At 41.5% G+C, this 22,711-nt stretch overlaps 1 protein-coding gene across 2 annotated transcripts; it reads right to left on the minus strand.

The window, feature by feature from the left end:
• Positions 1-232: 232 nt before the first annotated feature.
• On the minus strand, positions 233-21,808 carry LOC119648226 (gamma-glutamylcyclotransferase-like). Of its 2 annotated transcripts, none has more exons than XM_038049845.1 (4): positions 21,609-21,808; positions 853-984; positions 654-787; positions 233-597 (listed from the first exon to the last, which is right to left on the minus strand). In XM_038049845.1, the coding sequence occupies exons 1-4, from the start codon at positions 21,636-21,638 to the stop codon at positions 297-299; spliced, it is 597 nt and encodes a 198-aa protein (XP_037905773.1). In that variant the 5' UTR covers positions 21,639-21,808; the 3' UTR covers positions 233-296. The 2 variants fall into 2 exon arrangements, with proteins under 2 accessions (XP_037905773.1, XP_037905772.1); XM_038049844.1 differs by lacking the exon at positions 21,609-21,808 and adding an exon at positions 9,304-9,486.
• Between the last annotated feature and the right edge of the window lie 903 nt (positions 21,809-22,711).

The following is a 22,711-nucleotide window of genomic DNA, read 5'->3' on the forward strand; positions in this document are numbered from 1 at the left end:
GAATCTGGCCACGCCTATAAAATTTGCTTCTCGGTACAACTTGATTGTTCATATTTGCCGGTGGATTTGAAGTTTGTGACTTCTTACCGTTTTGAGAGTCACTCTCCTTCAATTCCTATTTGACACTCTTTGTGAAGTAGTGAACTACTACAGTCAGCCCCACCACGACAAAGTGGTATCCGAGGGGTGCTGAAACATCATATGTTAGACTCTATATAAAATAAACAAACCATTTTTATTCGCTTTTCTATATATTTTGACTTGAATGTCATTCCATTCTGTATCCTTACGTCATTTTATATCACAATTTCAGATAATTCTAAGTCCTTTTCAATACTTTCAACTGTGTTACCGTTATGCTTGAAATGTTTCAAAAATTCAATATACTTTTCTGGCAATCCACTTTCGATAGCACCTTTAATTATAGTTTTAAGGTAAGTGCTGGATGGCTGTCTATCAAATGGAATAGGTTCGTTTTCACGTAATTCTGGCGGTAATTTGGTCAGACGGTAAGCTCGGCATATCAACGTTTGGCCATCTGGCGTTTCAATTGGAACACTAATGGGAATGTAAACTCCTTGGTCAACCCCTTCTTGTCTGTAAAGATAAAAAATATTCTAACAAAGTTCCAGGAAAAAATGGTAGCAATATACTTGTCCAAATCATCCATGTGATTCAAATCGATTTCCCATACTGCGCCCCATACTGTTTTCTCCAATCTTGGAACTATGGTAGCAGGTGCACCTTGCCATCGTGTCGAATTTGTGTAGAAATCTAATTCGTAGTCCTAGAGGAAGAGAGACAGTGAGAACATACAGGTAAGTTTTTAGAATGTGAATGAAGTTAGCTTACCTTTAATTTCCCTATGTTTTTGCGGACAGCAGTTTTATTTTGTATACGGATCCTTTTCAGCAGTAAATTACTCCCAAATCCAAAGTATAGAAATTTATTTCCAACAATTTCTGGCAAAACCATTTCATTTTCCTAGGACAACATAAGGCTATGTTATGTAACAAATTTATAGTATATAAATTTAAGATTTTCGAGATCACTTATTGCTAAAAAACTTCTGATTTATGTTATAGTTATTAGCAACAGAGGAAACAACAAGAAGGAGTTTCTGGGGAGCTATATTAGAAGCTTTGGATGTACGTATATGTTGATAAGCCAGCTGCTCCATTTTAGTGATCCTTTCTATGAAATCCATTGAGAATTTTAGTGCGTAAGAAGCTCTGTGCTAACGGAGCAATATCAGTTAATGGCATGCCACCAAATGAGTTGATGTCTGTTTTTAGCATTAGAGAACACTTTGAGCCAAACATACAAGCACTTTATCACAATACGGCATAAGTACAAGGCAACGCGAAGCTCATCTGGATTCAACCTTTGAGTGAGTTCAATAATCGAAGTTTCGGCTGGAGGTTTACTAATGTAAACAACTGTAATGCAACTAGAGTATTCAGTTTTGTTTTGAAGAAGTGTACAATTTCCTTTTTTTCGGTTGAAGGATGTCATGACTTTTCAGTCCCTGAAATAATACAGACTAATCATCCTCCCAACCAGTATTGAGAATATCGCGCAGCCAAAAAAATAAATAGTATTTTTAACCTTTAAATCCAATGGCATAGACTCAGTCCAGAAGTCACTGTGCACAGCTCTTCCAAGCAAAGCAGCCGGTTTATAGCACATTCAGGAGGATTTATGATTGTGGCTTGTGATACTTAGCCTTTTGCGATGACCAGCGAAGATTGGCACAAAGCGGCCAATGATGGGAAAAACTGAGAGGGAATGCATGTGCGCAACTAACATGATGTTACAACCCGGAAGATTTCTGATACCAAATCATCTGCGTATGACCATTTTGCATTATAAACCGAACATGTGAAAGAATGGGATCACAACAAAAATCTGCTCTTTTTGCAACACATGGAAGAGTAATACCACCTACTAGTTTCAAACATCCTCGATCGACCATGCACCTTTCGTCGCTCAACATCCCTAGGCTCGTAGAGCCCTGTGTAGACACAAGGAATAGCCACCTTCGAATCAGAGAGCATCATTTACACCTAGATGTTTCTCGTCAATGTCTTCCACGAGTCGGTCAATTCTGTCTATGGAATGGAATCATGTTTGACTTGAACACACCATTCGAATCTCAGATGGTCATGGAAATTAGAAAACAGATGTGTAAAGAAGACCACGTAATGGTGGGCTGCCTCATAGTTGTAAACTAAGTTCAGTAATCGTCGACAAAATCTCAGAAAAAGTAGAAATCTTTCAATACGCGGATGACTTCCTCATAGTAGCATCGGGTGAAACTAGGAAAGAGGCACAGAAGTTGATCAGCCACCAGACATCTTTCTTGGTTTGGGAATGTGATAGATTGGAGTTGTCATCGGACATGGAAAAAAGCAAACATGATACCTTCCAGGAGAGGTCATTCCGATTCCCTCAGGCTGATCGTTAACACGACCTTAGAGCACAGGGAGACTATCACCCTCCTGGGTAGAGAGACAATAGAAGCGTCAACTCTATTACGAACAAAGCTAAGAAGGAGAGAGTTTTATATTTTGCAACTAACCCAAAATGGGGATTACACTTTAGGGAAGTTCTGAAACCACACAATCTTCTATCTGGTGAGTTCTTTTGTGCGGATAAGGGAACGATCTACGTATGTGCCATCTGTAGATGCATGCATCCGTAGATGTGCGTGTATTGGCATAATTAGGCGCAAAATTTGCTGGTGCTAGGATGAACTTCTGCAGCTGATTACTAAAAATTATAATAATATACTATTATTAACTTTATTTGCACAGATATCGGTATGGAGGGTATTTCGGAGCCTAGTTACCATATTGTGGCAGCCTCTCGGTTTTTTCAGATTTTTCATTTGAGTAGTTTCTGAGAATGGGTCCGTTAAAGAAATAATCACTTCCGACCCTCTGCACTCGCCACCTTTCCAAGAAATGCCAAAATTAGGATCGGGTTCGGAAAGTACTAATCGAGGCATTTGATTTGATACCCCACATGACTATTTTTGGTGAAAAAATAATTTGCACCCCCTTTTTACATGTATGCCCGCTTAACTTCGATGCAAATCTTTGCATCAAATTTGGTGTCAATAGTTATAATCGTCTCCGAGAATAATGCGTGTAGCAGACAGACACCCTTTAAAAGGGCTTAACTTCTACGAAAGCAGCTGAGGAGGACGTCTGAAGCTACCGGTGAGGCTTACGTAGCCGTAATTCCGGAAAAACGGAATGAACTCCATGAGGAGGACGTGCAAGCCTGAAGAGAGGTGGTATTCGGAAAAGGAGAGATTACGGCAGGACATGTTCGGCAGAAGCTAATGTTAGTTATTAGATGGTTTTAGAAAGAAAACCTTACATTGGAGCACAAGAAATCCAAAGATATAACTGTGGACAAATTTGAAGCGGGCATATCAAACCGAAGATGGTGGAGTGAGACACAAACCATCATCAACCTACTGGTGGAGGCATTGTTGGCAACAGGGAGGGTAAAAATAGACTGAGTTTTACGTCGGTTTAGGGAGCAGATGGCAATGAAACGATGACTTAGAAGCATAGCATGACGAAAAAGATATCGATGTGGTCATAATTAGTGAGCCATATCGGAATCGGTGGCAGCAATTGGGTTAAGGAGCGAATTGACTAAACAACACTATGGGCTTGTTGAGAACCAGTTTCTCTGGAAATAATGGAGAGATTCATCGGAGCGGAGACGATAGGAGTTCAGATATACAGATGTCATTTTCCACCCAGCACTACACCTGCCGAGGAGGAGCGGATGTTGAGTGCTATGGTTTTGGAGGCTAGAGGACGTGGTCCGATAATTATAGTAGGGGATTTCAATGCGTAGGTTCTTGAATGGGGCAACCGAACTACGAATGTGTTCTACTCGAAGAAAATTGGTGGACTTAGAAGTGGTACTCACGAGTATTGGGAACTCATACACTTGCAGATGAAGGAATCTGGGATCAATAGTGGATCCGATATATTTGAGCACAATTTTAGCCAGAAGAATTATTTGGCAAGATCAGCAACAAGAAGGTTCTAGGTTTGAACGACATTTATAATAAAGCTTTGAAGCTGGTGGTGACGACTAGGCCCGACCTTTTCGTCAAAACCTTCGAAGCGTACCTGCCCTGCTCAGTGGAATTAACAAAAGCTAGTGTTGTTTCTCAAACCCTATAAGCCACCTGGAGACCCAGATTGTTGTTGTCTTGTTTTAAAGTTAACAGCGGTACATTGCTTACTGCCCAAAGAGCCGCGCAGAGCACGTGTTCGATATTTTTCCCTTTGACTCAAAAGCTATCTATGCTGGCTATTTTTAGTACATATGGTTGCCATTTTTCCGCGAATGGAGTAGGCGCATCAACCACGTTTATGTGACATCGTCCTCGGTTTTAGAAAATGTATTTCACCTCTTTAAGACTTCCAGATAAGCCTATAGTCTGCCTGTCTTGTTCTGCGCCAGGTCTTTCGAGGACTCACTAGTTGACCATCCCAGGTTAGTAAATTCGATTGCACGGTTAGTCCGCAGAATGTTTGCGATGAACAGCCTCAATTTGATTTTGATGTTGAGGTATTTACAGAGGATCTAGCGTCATTAATGCGCCGAGAAACATCGAGTCTGTTGCATGCTCATCAAATTAGGAACGTTGGTTTTGTTGGTATTTATCTTCAGTCTGATTCTGCTCGCCTCCATCTCCAAATCTGAAACCATTTGGCGGGGGCCCATGATTCGGTGTGAGAGCAAGTGGATGTTAACAGCACAGCTGTTGCTACTGGCAATATCTTCATCATATAATGTTACACTGAAGACACCAGAGTGGTTTTTAGTGGATGTGAATAATACGGCGGAGTCATAAGACCTATTCTTGGCTTCGTTTCGTCTGCGATTGCTGTATCTTGAGAAAAAGACGGAGTCCTTCCCGCCTTGGCCTTACCAGGTCATCCCAACTCATATTACTTGTCGCGCTGAGAGCATGCAGATGAGATGTTTGAGGATGAATATCATAATCCATTGAATCCTTCTGATAACGAGAAGGGATAACATCAACGGTAGAATTGATCTCTCTAGGACTTCGCTTTGCATTTAAAGTTTCTCCGAAACATTATCTTGTGTGGGTATGTGTATTTTTGTTTTGTTCATCGAGGTCTCGGCAAGCTAATGATGCCAGCGGTTAAGATATGTTGCCAATGGCTAGAAGTCCGTTCTCAGGAAGGTTCTGCATCCGTGGGAAGAGTAATCGGAAGATAAAATATCTGCTTGTTGTTCGGGACGTAAAAACAAAGTTGTGTGCTCACTCCACAGCGGTCACAAGCCGGCGAAGGAACCGCCCCAAATCTTGGCGAGAAATTTTTTACTATAAGCAAAGTTAGAGGGTAATTGAGAATCCTTACATCCCCCGTACTGAGGGGTATTTTCTGGCTTCCTAGGAATGTCATGGAAGATTCCCGCAAAGAACTTGCCTTTCTTCCGGGGAAATTAGTTGGAATTCTTCGTTCCATTCAGCGCGAATGAAGAGGAAGAGGTAGACCACCCACCCTGGCTCGTTTAATCGCTTCATTTAGCTTTTCATTATAAAAATTATCGCTATACCCACGGCACCAGAGAACAAGGACCTCTTTAGGCCGAGCTTTCCTCATTTCAATGTGTGTCCGTGCGGCCAGGAATCCGTGATGATTATAGTTTTGTCGACCTGTGTGTCGCCTGATAGCTTTATGGCTTGCCAGATGGTGAAGAGCCCGGCTGTAAGGACCGAAATTGAACTGACGGAACAGAGTGGTTTGAATTATGAAAAAATCGCGTATCAGGAATTCGCAAAGTCAACTGGAGCATCGATTTCCAAAATTGTATAACCTAAGGTTTCCCATTTGTGGGTTTTCCCCTCATAGCATGAGGCAAGGTCGGTCCTGTCATATGAGGCTTCCTCCCCGTATGGATTGGGGACGCTGAAATTTTTGAAAGCGTTAGGGGTTCTATCAGCAAAGGTGTTTTTTATGATTGCATGTAATCCATTGAAAACAACGGTTAAAACATTAGAGGCGATATAATTGCCTCTGATAAGGGATTAAAGGGAAGGGCATTTAGAATCTCTTTCGCAGTCAAAAGGGTTTTTTGAAGGAGAGGGGAGGCTCCTTTGCTAGAGCAAAGATGACATGAGTCGGGGTGGGTCTGATGAGGCCAAGGCATCGTCTCACGACGACCGTGAGAGATTCTGTCCTTTTTTAGGTACTTGAGCGTAAAGATTGTCGAAGAGGCGTAATCCAGGGCAGGTCTTACTACCCCTCTATATAGTTTGATGACTTCTCTCGGGTGAAAAACCCCAGGTGGTCCCCGTCGCGGAATTGATCGCTTTAGCAGATTTTTTGATTGTGTTTGTGAACGACATGGTCCTTTAGTGATAGTGAAACCGAGAGCGTTCTATCAAATAAGGTAATGGTTTTCTGTGTTTCAGAAGGACGTCATTTGTGCGGGCCCTCGAGAAGGCAGGGATTACCGAACGGTAATCTGTAATGAAAATTATTAATAATTTAAATCCGACTAAACCCTCCTAAATGCCCAAGCGAAAAAGAGGAGCTCATAAAAGATTACACCAGCTGACGGACGAGATTTGACGCATCAGCTAGTGTATTTTTGGGCGGTTATTCGCTTTTGATAGGCTAAAAAGGACTAAACAAGCTACTGTTCTTGTGAACACTTCCATTAGTGAATTACAATTCACAGAGCATTGAACGATGTTGGACTGAAACTTTTGTGAAGAAGAAAAAGTTACAAGTTTCTTCGAAAACTCTCAAAAAACGGGTGGACTTTTTTTTGAAAAAGTCTTAGACTACTTGAGATTGGAATTCGATAAATTTAAAATTTACTTTGTTTCTAAGCGAATCACCAATTTTCTATTGGTTTATAGATAATTTGGTCCGATAAGAACAAAATAAATCGGTTTCAATCATTTGGGGGAGTATAGTCTTGGGCAAAGCAACGAAGTCCTTCAAACCCATCTCATATGCAAACTATAGTGTAGGGGTGTTTGTTTTTAGGTGGGTGGAGTTGAACTACTAATTGAAACTTGTGGATTCTTGTTGACAATTTTCCCGCCGCAGTTGAAACAAGTCGGGAAACTGGAAGCTGGACGCTTCAGGTATGAAAAGTTTTGTGTGGTTCTTATATAAAGACATTTGAGGGCATTTGCCCCATTTGTACGTAGCACGTAATATGTGCGTATATTCTGTGAGAGTATCCATTTTTGGGTTATATTGACATTCATAGTCTTGAATTTGCAAACAACCGACAATTTTGACCTATCAGAAGTTTGTTCCAAGTCCAATTTTTGAGGTGGGGTGTATAATTTTCACCCCGGGCCCGGATTGTTTTTCTCTGATTCTGACGAAACAATCAGTCCATGATATTTGTTGCTTAAGTGTATGTATTTTTTCACTAGTTTATAAAATTGTTAACTTTGATTTCTTTTTAAGGTTTTATGTAAAATAAAACCTCATTAGAACCAGTTTACTGTCTGTCTGTCACACACATTTTCCTTGGAGACGATTATAGCAATCGACACCATATTCGGTGAAAAGGTCGCAACTGTGGACGCTAATTCACACAGTGATTTACATCCTTCTACATGCAAAAGGGGGTTGAACATTTTTTCCACTAAATATAGTCATGTGGAATATCATTTTAGTAGTATTTAATATTTTCCGAAGTCGCTCTTAGTTTTGACATATGATGGAAAGGGTGGAGTTCGAGGGGTGAAAAATGATCATGCCTTTAACAGGCCCATTCTTATAAACTACCTAACCGAAAAAGCTGGAAAAAATCAAGAAGCTGTCACTATATGATGCCTAAGCTCTGGAATGCCCTCCATACTGATATCTGTTCAAATAAAGTTAATAATTGTATATTACTATAAGTTTGTGTAATTGGCTGCAAACCGGTTTCCCGACTGGTTTTGATACTAATGAATTGTAGTTCAATAAAATAAAAAAATATTTGGTTAATAGAATAAATAATTTTTAATCGGGACTTTTTTCATTTTCGACTTATTTTTGCACCATAGTGTTGATATTAAATAGCACGGGTCTCAGGACACACCTTTGGTGTAGACCATTGTTTACTGAAACCTGAAGACTGCACGTTGACAGTTTTTTGTTGCATATTATATTCCAAGTCCATAGGGTAATATCCGGAGGGAGCTCCATGTCAGATATCATGTTTATCAAGACGGACAAGTTTACTTTTTTATAAGCCTTACTGATGTCGATGTGTAAGACGATGGCATGCCTTTTTTACTCCTCTCAATGGGGATGTGTAAAAGAAGCTGGTTGTGGCAGGCGGAAGTGGAATTGTGTCTCTTATAGTCGAAACAGTTATTTGGGAAAGTGTTTTAGTCCTCGAGACACTGATTGAGCCCACCTTTCACCATGGAGTTTGTTAGCTTAGAAAATACATTAAGGAGCAAGATCGGTCTGATGTTATTCAAATCATTCTGAGTCTTTCCATTCTTTAGAAATGGAATAAGTTTGACCTCGCACAAGTTCTCCGGCAGGATTTGATTGAGCCAAATCTCGTTCAGTGCCTCAAAAAGGACGTCACGCGTTGCGGAGTTTAGCTATTGAATGCAAGCGTATATGATTCTATCCGTGCCAGGAGCAGACCGCTTTTTGCGATTGTAGAAGACCTGCTGAAACTCATCGGTGGAGAGACACAAGGAGATATCTGAACCAGAGGGAAAAGCTCTGAACTAGAGTTGTAATAGCTCCACCAGCTTCAGGAAGTGGAGGCATTTTGTGTTAGCCCAGGCATCTAGGTGTCTCTTATGATCCCGGAGTGGAAACTTTATCTTGATCACCCACGTAAAAGTCCGAAGTCCTTTCTTTTGTGCAGAGTACTTGAGATACAATTACGATTAATTGAAGGAAGACAGTATGCAGCTTGGAGTTCGTTATTATTCGCTAGAGCTTCCGTGACCTGGCTAACCACAAGTTCCTTTTTGACACGGCCCACTCGACACTGTGCTATTTCTTCAGTTATTTTCATAATTTATGAAATCACAACTTTAGTGTCACGTCGATTAATTGCACTTACTTTGATTCACCAAATCGTAACAAAGGGTGTCATGCTCTGATCGCTCAAAAACAACTGTTCCAATCAAAAACTTATAGACAATTATGTTCCCTTGTGTTTCAGATGAATAAAGATACGTTTCTCTCTTAAGAATTGAGTTGATAAATGATTTAAAATTAAATTTGACCGAAATTTTTCACAAAGTACCTTTCCCGTTGCTGTGTTGAACGCTGCACTATCACCATATTTGAGAATTATTGTAAATAACAAGCAAAATAAAATAATAAGATTCATTTTAATAATCCGTGTTTATTATTATCACTGTAGTGCCACTGATAGCGATATTGCTGCTTCTTTCAGTAATGTCTGTTGATGAAGTAAATGAAAACTGGCAGTATTCCGATTTTTATCAAATTTTCCCGCTTACTGTCTGAAAGTTAATTATCAATGGCAATATTGTTCTATATAACCACAACCATGTAATATTCTAATTATTATATATAACACGAATAGCAGAACGTAAGGTGTCTATGTGGAGAAGAATTAATATTATTCCAATCATAAAATTATCAGTTCATAGTAGACATTTAAATTGAACAATGTAACGATAATTCAAGTGATAACCACACATATGTACATGGTACAATGGAGCACAAACATTTTTCATCACTTCGTTGAGCTATCTATTTAGAAAGTGCAGCCTCTATCGGCAGAGCCGTAGAGGAAAAATCCGGAAATTTCTGATTTCTGTCTTTCAATATTTCCATTCCGGTAGGTATGAGGGGCCGCTCCGAGGAGCCCAATTAGCGCTGTGGTGCGCCGTCTTGATGCCATAAACTCCTAAGGCCGTGACTGCTGCCATAGGAGCAGGGAGCCAGAGTTTAGCCGGCTCGGATCTTCAGAGCCAGCCCGTAGCATTCACGAAGCTCCCCCACCCCGCAGCTAGAAATCTCTCTGAGGTGCCCAAAGAATGGTTTATTCAGTGTCCGTAGCCTGACTCTAGCTAGAACTGGGCAATCGCAGAAAAAGTGCATGAGGGTTTCCCTTCCTTCTCTGCAGCTTCGGCAATGCGAATTGTAGGGTATGCCGAGCCTGGCGGCATGGTCCCCTATGGGCCAGTGCCCCGTGCAGACATTCGTAAATTTGAATGCATTTGCACACGTCTGGCACAGGAGCTCTCATGATTGGGCTATGTTATAAGCGGGCCAAATTCTCCTTGACTTGGCACAGCTCGTAAGCTTTTGCTACCTTAAGCCTGCCGCTGCTTAGTAGTGCGAGTAGACTGGGCCCCCGACAACCGATTGTATTCACTGAAGGGCTGCCAAGGGCAGAGCCTCGCCTGGCCAATCCGTCAGTCCGCTCATTCCCCTCTATGTTCCTATGCCCGGGAACCCAGAGGAGGGTAACCTTGAGTGTGCCGCCCATTCCGGACTCTTGAGAAAATGTTGAGCCTGGGAGGAACAACCTCCTCTCTCGTCAGGCCAAGCTCTCCAAGCACTTTGGCCATGCAAATTGTGGCATTATGCCCCTAGTCCACTTGCATTCTTGAGGTAAGAAACCGGACAAAAATAATGTGTAGCTGTGGATAAAACAAGATCGTCTAGATGTGGTTATCGTTGAGATATTACACATTTGTTCACTGTATCAAACATAAATTGACCCTTGGTCGCCTTCTCGGGAAGAAAATCGAGCAAATCCAGGATAAATGAGAACTTAAAGATGGGAAATAGTGGTAGGAACCATGGGGCCCCGATTTTTTCTTGGGGACCGAAATAGAGAAATTTTAATAAAACTAGATTGATCCAATTTTAAGGTGGGGTGTATAATTTTCACCCCGGGCCCGGATTGTCTTTCTCTGATCCTGACGAAATGGCTTCATCTTTCTTGTGGGGTATATATTTCAAGATATTTCCAAGAATCAATGAGGCAAACTCCAGTCGAATCTCGTAACGGCCTTGCACCTCCGTAACAACACGATTTTTCCACGGTCTGATTGCAAGGAAACTGTTTCTGGTCTGGTTATCTGTATTATAATTTTTCGCGCCAAACAAGTAGCCACGAAAATTTCTAGCAGAATGGTCAGCAGAGCAACTAGGTAGTATTCTAAGCATTTCAACGTCGTCGTCGAGACTCTACGGCCCACTTTGGAACTTGAATTTCAGAAAGTGTTTCCTCCAACCATCTCGATCCTTCGGTCACGTCCAACCATTTCGAAATCTGAGCAGTGATGCGTGTCTTCATCAACAGAATCTGTCCATTGCTTTTGAGGTTTTCCCATCAGTGTTCATCCTTCTGTCCTCTCTTCGAACCCTTAACCATACCTTGAACGTGGTCAGCCCATTGTAACTTCCGAAGTTTGATTATTTTAGAGAGTTCAGGTTTGTCAAATATTTGATAAAACTCATGGTTGTATCTAATTTGCCGTTCTGCCGTTTAGTTCCTATCATTCTACACAGGATCTCCTTCTCGAAGGTATTTACCAGTTTTTCGGAAGTCTGTGTTAGGATTCATGTTTCACATCCGTAGTATATTGTACACAGGCCTTATTGTCGGTTTGCATACTTGGACTCTTGCGTTCCGGTGTATGCAGCTGGCTTTTGAAGTCGGCATAACCTAGTAGAAGGCTCTGTTTGAGAGTTCAATTCGGCTTTCTATTTCGTTAATTTCATTTCTATCTTTTGTCATTTCTACACAGTTCCTCTTCTTCAGTTTTTGTCCCGTTCAGAAGCGGGGTCGGCTCGTCTTGGTTGTGCCGTTTTGCTCCATAAAAAATCTGATATGGATGCAGTCGCGAGACTTTTAATTCAGCATCCGGCGTATCAAGTCACTGTTAGCATTGCTTCAGCCGGCCTTTTGGTCCTTTCCCATCGACTTCGATATCCAGACTAATTTCGGCAAGTCAATTCTCGTTAGAGCGAATTATGTAAGTTTATAAATGTATATTTACATGGTTTGAATTAGGAGATAGCTTTTCAGCCGAACTCTTAAAATGAAAGATTGCCTTTGAAGATACTTTTCCTTTTTATTGGCTAAAAGTATTTGGTAATATCTACAAATACGTATTTCGGGGACCAACTATATATATCAAACCGCAATGGTCAAACAGGAGGAATAAAGATAGGAGACTACAACTTTGAGACCGTTGATAATTTCTCCTATTTAGGGTTGAAAATCACAACCATTAACAGCTACGATGATGAAATCCGCGCACGGTTGTTGGCAGCCAACAGAGCCTATTTCAGCTTACAAAAACTGTTCCGCTCGAAACGTCTCACCGTAGGGTTAAAGCTCTTACTGTACAAGACAAAGATCTTGCCAGTACTCATGTATTCCTCGGAGACTAGGGTTCTTAGCAAGAAAAATTGCGAACACTTGGCCGCGTTCGAGAGAAGAATCCTCCCAAGAATTTTTGTCCCTCACATGAGGATGGACGATTCCGTAGCCTACATAACGATGAAATCTATGAGCGATGCCATGACCGTCAGGTTGTGGATAAAATCCGGGTCAATAGGTTACGGTGGGCGGGTCACTTAATCCGTGTGGATGAGGATGATCCAACCCGGAAAGTCTGGAAGGGCAATATGTGTGGTAGAAAAAGAAAACAAACAGACCATGCCTGAGATGGAGCGATGGCGTAGGTCAGAAATTGGTGAACCTCGGCGCAAAACCGGGATGTCTGGAGTTTCTTATTAAGGCAGGCCTAGACCGGATACCGGTTGTTGCGCCGTTGATGATGATGATGTACTGTATATATTTCCAAACTACTTTTAGCTAATAGAACGGAAAAATATCTTCAAAGGCAACCTTTTTTGTATATTTACATTTTCAAAGTTATAGTCGTCAATATAATCGTTATATTTTATTTGTTTGGCATCATTTTGCTTCTTTGCATTATAATTTCCTTAATTCGTATAACAACTTTGTTTGCTGTTCTGTCGGGGTTTATAAAAAGCTCTTTTGCTGATACGAAAAATCGCGCTATGAAGTTTATATATAGTAATCCACATATGCGACGGTTTGGCAGGATTTTAGAGCAGCGCGCCTTTTGTGTCGAAAAGTTGCTTTCCTGTAACCTGCTATAGTAGAAGTGCCAGCCCATGCATTCCAATATGTGTATCAGAAACATTGGAGGGTCAACGTAAGTGGATTTAACAAAGGTTTTTAAGGTTTTGTTTTACACAAAGCCTTTTGTGTAAAACAAAACTGTCTGTCTGTCACACGCCCTTTTCTCCGAAAGGGCTAAACTGATCCGAATGAAATTTGGTGGACAGATGGGAACTATGAAATTCCACGCATACAGCGAGTGACATAAATTTATAATAATAATAATCGTTGGCGCAACAATCCAATTAGATCAGGGCCTTGAAGTGTGTTAGAGCACTGTAGGAGACAATGTGGTCAGCATTGCGCTCGTCTGAGATTATTAGCCTGATTTGACTCAGGTACTCATTCACAGCTGAGTCGACTGGTATCCGACGTCAAATCACGATATAAATTCCACTGCAACCAGTGAGATTTGAAGCGCGACCTTCCGTATGACAGCCTTATCCTCTAACCACTCAGCTATCCGGACATAAATTTAGGTGGAGTTTAAAGGGGGCTCCCCATATATGCGAAGGTGGGATTTAAAAAAATGTTCACCGGATATAGTCGTGTAGGGTATCAAATGAGAGGTCTCGATTAGCATTTTCCAAAACTGACATTAGTTTTGGCATGAATTGCAAAGTATACGAGTAAGGAGTCAAAATGTACGCACTTAAAGTGAGACAGGACTCATTTTCAAAAGGTACCCAACACAAAAATCCGAAAAAATCAGGATGGTGCGCTTAGATGAAGTCTAGACCTCAAAATATGTCCCATTTCGATATCTGCTCAAATAAACTTACTAATAGTATATTACCAAAAACACCCCCTAAATTCATCCTAGGACTACCAAATTTCGCACCAGCATAGAAGACACGAATGCACGTGTCGAATTTACTGCTTCTAAAGTCATGCAAATAAGATGCTGACGTCATAATAATATTAAAGTCGTATTTATGAAGAATCTACTTATCTGCAGCCCTTTTTAAGGTTTTGTATAAAACACTTATGTGAAATCTAATCTTCGAGAGATGTCCCATTCTGGTATTTCATCATCATCAACGGCGCAACAACCGGTATCCGGTCTAGGCCTGCCTTAATAAGGAACTCCAGACATCCCGGTTTTGCGCCGAGGTCCACCAATTCGATATCCCTAAAAGCTGTCTGGCGTCCTGGCCCACGCCATCGCTCCATCTTAGGCAGGGTCTGCCTCGTCTTCTTTTCCTACCATAGATATTGCCCTTATAGACTTTCCGGGTGGGATCATCTTCATCCATACGGATTAAGTGACCCGCCCACCGTAACCTATTGAGCCGGATTTTATCCACAACCGTACGGTCATGGTATCGCTCATAGATTTCGTCATTGTGTAGGCTACGGAATCGTCCATCCTCATGTAGGGGGCCAAAAATTCTTCGGAGGATTCTTCTCTCGAACGCGGCCAAGAGTTCGCAATTTTTCTTGCTAAGAACCCAAGTTTCCGAGGAATACATGAGGACTGGCAAGATCATAGTCTTGTACAGTAAGAGCTTTGACCCTATGGTGAGACGTTTCGAGCGGAACAGTCTTTGTAAGCTGAAGTAGGCTCTGTTGGCTGACAACAACCGTGCGCGGATTTCCTCATCGTAGTTGTTATCGGTTGTGATTTTCGACCCTAGATAGGAGAAATTGTCAACGGTCTCAAAGTTGTATTCCCCTATCCTTATTCTTGTTCGTGCTTGTGTTTGACCAGTGCGGTTTGATGTTGTTGGTTGATTCGTCTTCGGTGCTGACGTTGCCACCATGTATTTTGTCTTGCCTTCATTGATGTGCAGCCCAAGATCTCGCGCCGCCTGCTCGATCTGGATGAAGGCAGTTTGAACGTCTCGGGTGGTTCTTCCCATGATGTCGATATCGTCAGCATAGGCCAGTAGTTGGGTGGACTTGAAGAGGATCGTACCTCTTGCATTCACCTCAGCATCACGGATCACCTTCTCGAGGGCCAGGTTAAAGAGGACGCATGATAGCGCATCCCCTTGTCGTAGACCGTTGTTGATGTCGAATGGTCTTGAGAGTGATCCTGCTGCTTTTATCTGGCCTCGCACATTGGTCAGGGTCAGCCTAGTCAGTCTTATTAATTTCGTCGGGATACCGAATTCTCTCATGGCCGTGTACAGTTTTACCCTGGCTATGCTATCATAGGCGGCTTTAAAGTCGATGAACAGATGGTGCAACTGTTGTCCATATTCCAACAGTTTTTCCATCGCCTGCCGTAGAGAGAAAATCTGATCTGTTGCTGATTTGCCTGGAGTGAAGCCTCTTTGGTATGGGCCAATGATGTTCTGGGCGTATGGGGCTATCCGGCCTAGCAAGATAGTGGAGAATATCTTATAGATGGTACTCAGCAACGTGATACCTCTATAATTGCTGCACTGTGTGATATCTCCCTTTTTATGTATGAGACAGATTATGCCTCGCTGCCAATCGTCAGGCATTGATTCGCTGTCCCATACCTTGAGCACAAGTTGATGAACCACTTGGTGTAACTGGTCGCCTCCATATTTAACCAATTCGGCTGTAATTCCATCGGCTCCTGGCGACTTATGATTTTTTAGCCGATGAATTGCACGGACTGTTTCTCCTAAACTTGGTGGTGGCAGTATTTGTCCGTCGTCTTCAGTTGGCGGGACCTCCAACTCGCCGATGTTCTGGTTGTTCAGTAGCTCATCAAAGTACTCAACCCATCGCTCTAATATGCCCATTCTGTCGGAAATCAGATTTCCCTCTTTGTCTCGGCAGGATGAGCATCGAGGTGTATAAGGCTTCATCCTGCTGACTTGTTGGTAAAACTTCCGCGCCTGGTGCGATTGCTCCCTGTACTTTTCTAGTTCACAGACTTGTTGGTTCTCCCAGGCTTCCTTTTTCCGTCTGTGAAGTCGCTTCTCCGCTCGACGGAGTTCGTGATAAGTCTCTGCGCGTGCCCGCGTTCTTTGAGAATGCAACATTACTCGGTATGCGGCATTCTTCCGTTCCGTTGCTAGCTTACATTCATCGTCAAACCAGCCGTTCCGACTCCTTTTGCGGCTGGGGCCAAGTATATTTGTGGCCGTATCCATGATAACGTTCTTCAGATGGTTGTGAAGATCATTAGTTGATGCTTCATCTCCAGGTCCTCTATTGACTGCGGTTATTGCGGCATCCATTTCCCTCTTATAGGTGTCGCGGAGGGTTGTGTTGTGGATGGCTTCAGTGTTCACTCTCACCTGATTGTCAGAGGGGATTCTAGGTGGTATTGTTATTCGAGCTCGGAGCACCATGCCAACGAGATAGTGATCCGAGTCTATATTGGCCCCCCTATATGTTCTGACATTCATCAAGGCTGAGAGGTGGCGGCGTTCGATCAACACGTGGTCAATTTGGTTGAAAGTGGTCCCGTCTGGAGAGGCCCACGTATGTTTGTGGACCGCTTTCCGCGCAAACCAGGTACTTCCAACAACCATTTCGTGTGACCCTGCTAATTGAATAGTCCGCAGTCCGTTATCATTTGTTTTTTCGTGTAAGCTATGGGAGCCAACGTATCGCCTGAATACGGGCTCCTTCCCTACTTGGCTGTTGAAATCCCCAAGTATGATTTTGATATCATATCTGGGACAGGCTTCGAGGGCTCTTTCTACTGCCTCGTAGAAGGTATCCTTCTCCGACTCTGCAGTCTCCTCTGTAGGGGCGTGAACGTTTATGAGGCTTATATTTCTAAACTTGCCTCGCAAGCGCAGAGTGCATAGCCGTTCGCTTATACTTTCAAAGCCGATAACAGCAGGTTTCATTTTTTGGCTGACTAAGAAACCTACTCCGAGCACATGGTTTACTGGATGGCCGCTATAATATATGGTGTAGTGGCTCTTCTCCAGGAAACCGGTCCCTGTCCATCGCATCTCTTGCAACGCTGTTACATCAGCCCTATATTGGGACAGGGTATCGGCTAGCTGCTTATCAGCTTCATCTCTGTACAGGGAGCGCACGTTCCATGAGAAAATGCGCAAATCGTTGTTCCTTTGTCGTTGCCGGGTCCGTCGTTTTAATATCCGTCCTATCCGAGGCTCCTGTTGTGGCTTCGTAACGGTTGTTTTCCGTGTAGGGTTGTCAGCCCTACCCAACCCCCAACCTGGAGGACCAGTTGGTACAATTTGTCCCGTTTTTAGGCGCGGGAGACTCGCCTTCATCCTTCTCCGTCTGCAGCTTTTCGTTAAGAAAGAGCTCCCAGCGGTCACCACGTGGAGGTGGAGATAGGGTTTGGTAGTAGAGCTGTTGGTGTTGGTTCAGCAGGCATTTCCCAGGTTTTATGCTCCATCGTGGGTACCAATCCACGTTTCGCCCCGGGACCTATACTACCCTTTGACCACTCATTATTTGCTCAAATAAAATTACCAATACTACATTATCAACTTTTAGAAATTGACTAAAAAACTCCCCTTAAGTTCATCCTAGGTGTACTAAATTTTGCACCGATATCGAGGACAGCATACACATGCCAAGTTTCATAAAACTCCAACTATTAGTGCCAAAGTTATAGCAGTTCAAACTTATCAATTTCGTGCGAATTAACAGCATCCTAAGCCATACAAATAAGATGCTGACGTCATAGCGAGAATAATTGACATTCCAGTGAAATATTAAAATTCCATTCAAAAAGAATCTACTTCTCCCCAGGTGTTTTTTGTATCTGTTGTAGTTTAAGTTCCTCACATTTGCTAATAATATTAAATTTACAGTGTGCCGTGTGTGAGGTTGATTAATATTAATACAGGGTTTTCCATCAAATGATTTATTTAAATCGCTTTCTAAAAACTAGAGGGCAATGGAGTTTTTCACTATGTGACACGGAGCTGTCATGCACTCGTCGCTCCTCACATCTTTTTCGTTTTCTTCAGCCTTTGTCCCGTTCAAAAGCGGGGTCTGATCTGGATGCAATTTCGAGGCTTCCAGCAAGCCACCGTTGTTTCGGCCGGTCTTTTGGTCGCTTACCATTGACTTCGATGTTCAGAGCAATCTTGGTAAGTGAATTTTCGTTACCGTGAATTACGTGACCATACTATCGAAAACGCCTTCCTCGGAGTGTCTGCACGATCGGTGATCGCGGATATCCTCATTTCGGATGTAATCAAAACGCGTCACGCCACCAGTCCAATGCAATATCTTCGTTTCCATTACCGCAAGACGCCGTTCATTTTTGAGGTTTTGTTTGCAGTAGTCATGTGGAGTATCAAATGAAAACTTTCGATTAGTACTTTTCGAAGCCGGTCTTAGTTTTGAGATTTGTTAAAATGGCGGGGAGTGGGAGGGGTGGAAAATGATGATTTCTTTAACGGACCCATTCTCAGAGACTACCCAACCGAAAAATCTGAAAAATTCATGAAGCTGCCTCTATATGGTGCCCAGGCTTCAAAATACTCTCCATATCGATATCTGTTCAAATTAAGTTAATAATAGTATATTACCATATTTTTGTGGAAATTGAGTAAAACCTCCCTTAAGTTTATCCCAGAGTTATAAAAGTTGGTAGTAGTATAAAATATAATGTGAAGCATTTATCTCCAAGTTCGACCAAAATCATACTATTAGTAACAAAGTTACAGTAGCTCAAAGCTGTCTTTACCGTGTAAATTTACAACCCGAAGTACTAAATCTGATATGCTAAATGCATATTCTTAATGGACTACGTACAGATGGGATAGTTCTACACTCAAATATACTCACACAAAAAGCAAACAAAACCTTTCATACCTGAAACGCCTAAAACAAAACCTTATTAAAATCGATTCAATGTCTGTCTGTCTGTCTGTCACACGCAATTTTCTCCAAAAGGGCAAAACCGATCCGAACGAAATTTGGTGGACAGATGAGAGCTATGAAATCCCACGCATACAGTGAGTGGCATAAATTTAGGTGGAGTTTAAAGGGCGGCTCCCCATACATGCAAAGGGGGATTCAAAAATTTATTCCATCGAATATAGTTGTGTAGGGTGTCAAATGAAAGGTCTCGATTGGTACTTTCCGAAACTGACATTAGTTTTGGCATAAATTGCATAAAGTGCGTGGTAAGGAGTCAAAATGAACGCACTTGAAGTGAGACAGGACTCATTTTCGGAAACTACCCAACCTTAAAATCCGAAAAAAATCAGGGTGGTGCACCTAGATGAAATCTAGGCCTCAAAATATGCATGCTTACACATGCCAAGTTTCATGAAAGTCCAACTATTAGCGTCATAGTTATAGAAGTTCAAACTTATCAATTTCGTGCTAATTAGCAGCATCCTAAGCGATACAAATAAGATGCTGACGTCATAATTAACGAGAATAATTGACATTCGAGTGAAATATCAAAATTCCATTCAAGAAGAATCTAATTCTCCCCAGCCCTTTTTTATATTTGATGTTGGTTAAATTGTTAGCATTTGCTAATAATATTAAACTGAGAGCGTGAAGCGTATGAGGTTGACCATTATCAACACAGGGCTTTCCATCAAAAGATTTATTTAAATCGCTTTCTAGAAAATAGAGGGCAATGGAAATGTTAGCTATATTACACGGAGCTGTCGTGCACTCGTCCCTCATCACATTTTTTTCTTTTTCTTCGGCCTTCAGTTCACAAGCGGGGTCGGCTCGTGGTGATCGGTTTCGTCATTTTATTTTATCAAATGCCTGATCAGGATAAATCCCCATCCAGCGTATCAAGCCACCATTTTTTTTGGTCGGCTTTTTGGTTGTTTACCATTTCTTTCGATGTTCTGACCAATACTGATTGTTGAATTCTCGTTAGCGTGAATTACGTGACCACACCATCGAAAACGCCTCTCTTGCAGTTTTTCCACACCCATCAAAACGTGTCATGCCACCAGTGCAATGCAACATCTTCATCCCCATTACCGCAAGACGCCGTTCATTGTCCTTTATAGTCGGCCAACACTCAGAACTATAGAGAGCGGCAGACGGACGACATTGCAGTAAATTTTAGATTTGGGACGTGCGCTGATACGTCGATTACAAAGAACACCAGTTGGGGAATCCCACTTCATCCAGGTTGCATTAATGCGTGAAACAATTTCATTGCGCAGTTCTCCATTGGTAGATAGCATTGACTCGACATATTTATATCGCTGAGTTCTGGCAATGGCAGTAACCTGCCCAGAACTGAGCGATTTCAATATCTCGGGTCAATGCTATAAGCCAATGGAGAACTACGTTATACTCCTCACATAGGGAAACACAAAACCTTTTATACTTGAAGCGTCAAGCTTCCGGTTTCCCGACTTGTTTATAGTTGGCCAACACAACTATAGAGAGCGGCAGACGGACGACATTGCGGTAAATTTTAGATTTGAGACGTTCGCTGATACGTCGATCATAGAAAACACCAGTTGTGGAATGCCATTTCTTCTAGGTCTCATTAATGCGTGAAATAATTTGATTACGTAGTTCGCCATTGGCTGATAGCATTGACCCGAGATATTTAATTCACTCAGTCCTGAGCAGGTTATTTCAGCTGATAGCGCTGAGCAATTTAAATATCTCGAGTCAATGCTATCAGCCAATGGAGAACTGCGGTATGCTCATCACAAAGGGAAACCCCAAACCTTTTATACCTGAAGAGTGAAGCTTCCGGTTTCCCGATTTGTTTATTATTTGGTCTATTTTCTGAATGTTTTTTTATTATTATAATCGTTGATGATCAGCACCTTTGAGTCGCAGGAGATTAGCTAATTGTCCATTTTCGGCCCTTTAACGCGGGTAAGTTATAACGAATTATTTGTTACCATAAATGGTAAAAAGCCCAGAACTGAGAAATATAAAGTTAACCGTTTTGGAGCAACAATCATGTTACCTGTTGTCAGTATGAGATGCTAACCTGAAACTTGAAGCATTCAGGTTTTTTGGGATCAACTTTTTCGTTTTCCCGTAATATTTCTTCTTTCATAATTCATCTAAAAAACATTTGGCTTTGGAGCTATTTGACTTCAAAGTGTATTGAAGTAATTGACTAACTTCTTAATTGGTTGACTTTATATAAAAAAGTGGAGTGCGAACATTTCATTGCCGGAAATTGTCATTTCGGAAAACTGTATTTAAACCACTGTTAGCAATGAGGTAACTACATCAATCTGGCGTCGAATATTTATTTACACATAACAAGTGGCATTAAAAATCGATAGAAAATATTTTCATTTTAATTTGTGTCCATTGGACAATGTCATCCAACGTTGACCTTCACGTTAATAACTCAATTTTTCCATTCAATCTGTCAACCAACAAAAATCTTTTGTTTGTCGTTATGGAGCAATGGGTCAATTGATTTGAACTGAAAATGATCCATACGCACTTTTAGTATCTTTTAGCGCTAATACAATAATTTGCTGATTTCTCAAATGATTTGGTTAAGTTGGAATCGCACTCACTCTTTTGTTGGCTGCTTCTTCGCTAGACATTGGAAAAACTCAATGAAAAACTCAATAACGCACGCACATTTGACAATCCGCTTTATCTATAACAAGTTTAGAAATATTTGACTATTTTATCTCTGTTGTGAGATTGTCTTTAAGTTAACTTAATTAATTCATCGTAACGATTGCCGCTTCAATTCACGCTGACAATGACGTTAATTGACAGAATTCAAGGGGGTAAACTATGATGACCGTACATGGTGTGATTGGTTTGGGTATTGAATGTGGAACTTAACTGAATTGTCAATGTGTATTCACAATGAACTGCTTGGATTAAGATTTATTTATTGAGCAAGGAAAAGAAATCCATGCGCGATACAAAAGGAATAATAACTTAAAACCTCAAGCGTGACTAATTAAGGGGGTCATCCCGTGTGTCAGGTTGGAGAAATCGATTTTTTTTTGCATGAATTGTATCTATATATAGTGGAGAATATGTGGGCAGAGGGATTTGCCGATATTCCGAGTCGTTCGGAAATTACAGGGTTAAACAGGTAAGGAGTTTGCAGCCGCGGCTAGAGTACTCGATGAGAAAGAGCATCGAATCTTTTTTTACCTGCTAGTTTTCTACCTGAGCCTTATAAATTTGAACACAGGTATAAATATAAAAAGATGGAAAACCAATTAATTGTCTAAACTTATTTGCTGGAATAAAAAGGATAATTTAGTCTAGAGTGAGCACTGAAAGGCTTTCAAGCTATACTCAGTTATATTTTGTTGTAAGTATTGTGTGTGTTTGTGTGTTCAGTGATTTTTTTAAATGGATCGTACGAAGGGAGATCGCTTTAACGTTCAACGTCATGCTCGTACTAAAAAACGAGTATTTCATGGGAATCTATACTTATCAGAGAAGAAAAAGGACTTCGCATCAACATCAGCAAAGAAACTTTTAGCGAGCATGAACATGGATGTTCCAATTGCGACTAGTTTTGTATATTGTATATTGGATGTTGCTGGAGTTTTCTCCGGTATTTCTGCAAATTTCTGCAAATAATAAAATAAACGTAGTAGTAAAAAAGGAATGTGTAGGACATGTCGTGAAAAAAATGGGAACGCGG

Source organism: Hermetia illucens, chromosome 2 (genome assembly GCF_905115235.1).
Source record: "Hermetia illucens chromosome 2, iHerIll2.2.curated.20191125, whole genome shotgun sequence".
Lineage (NCBI taxonomy): Eukaryota > Metazoa > Arthropoda > Insecta > Diptera > Stratiomyidae > Hermetia > Hermetia illucens.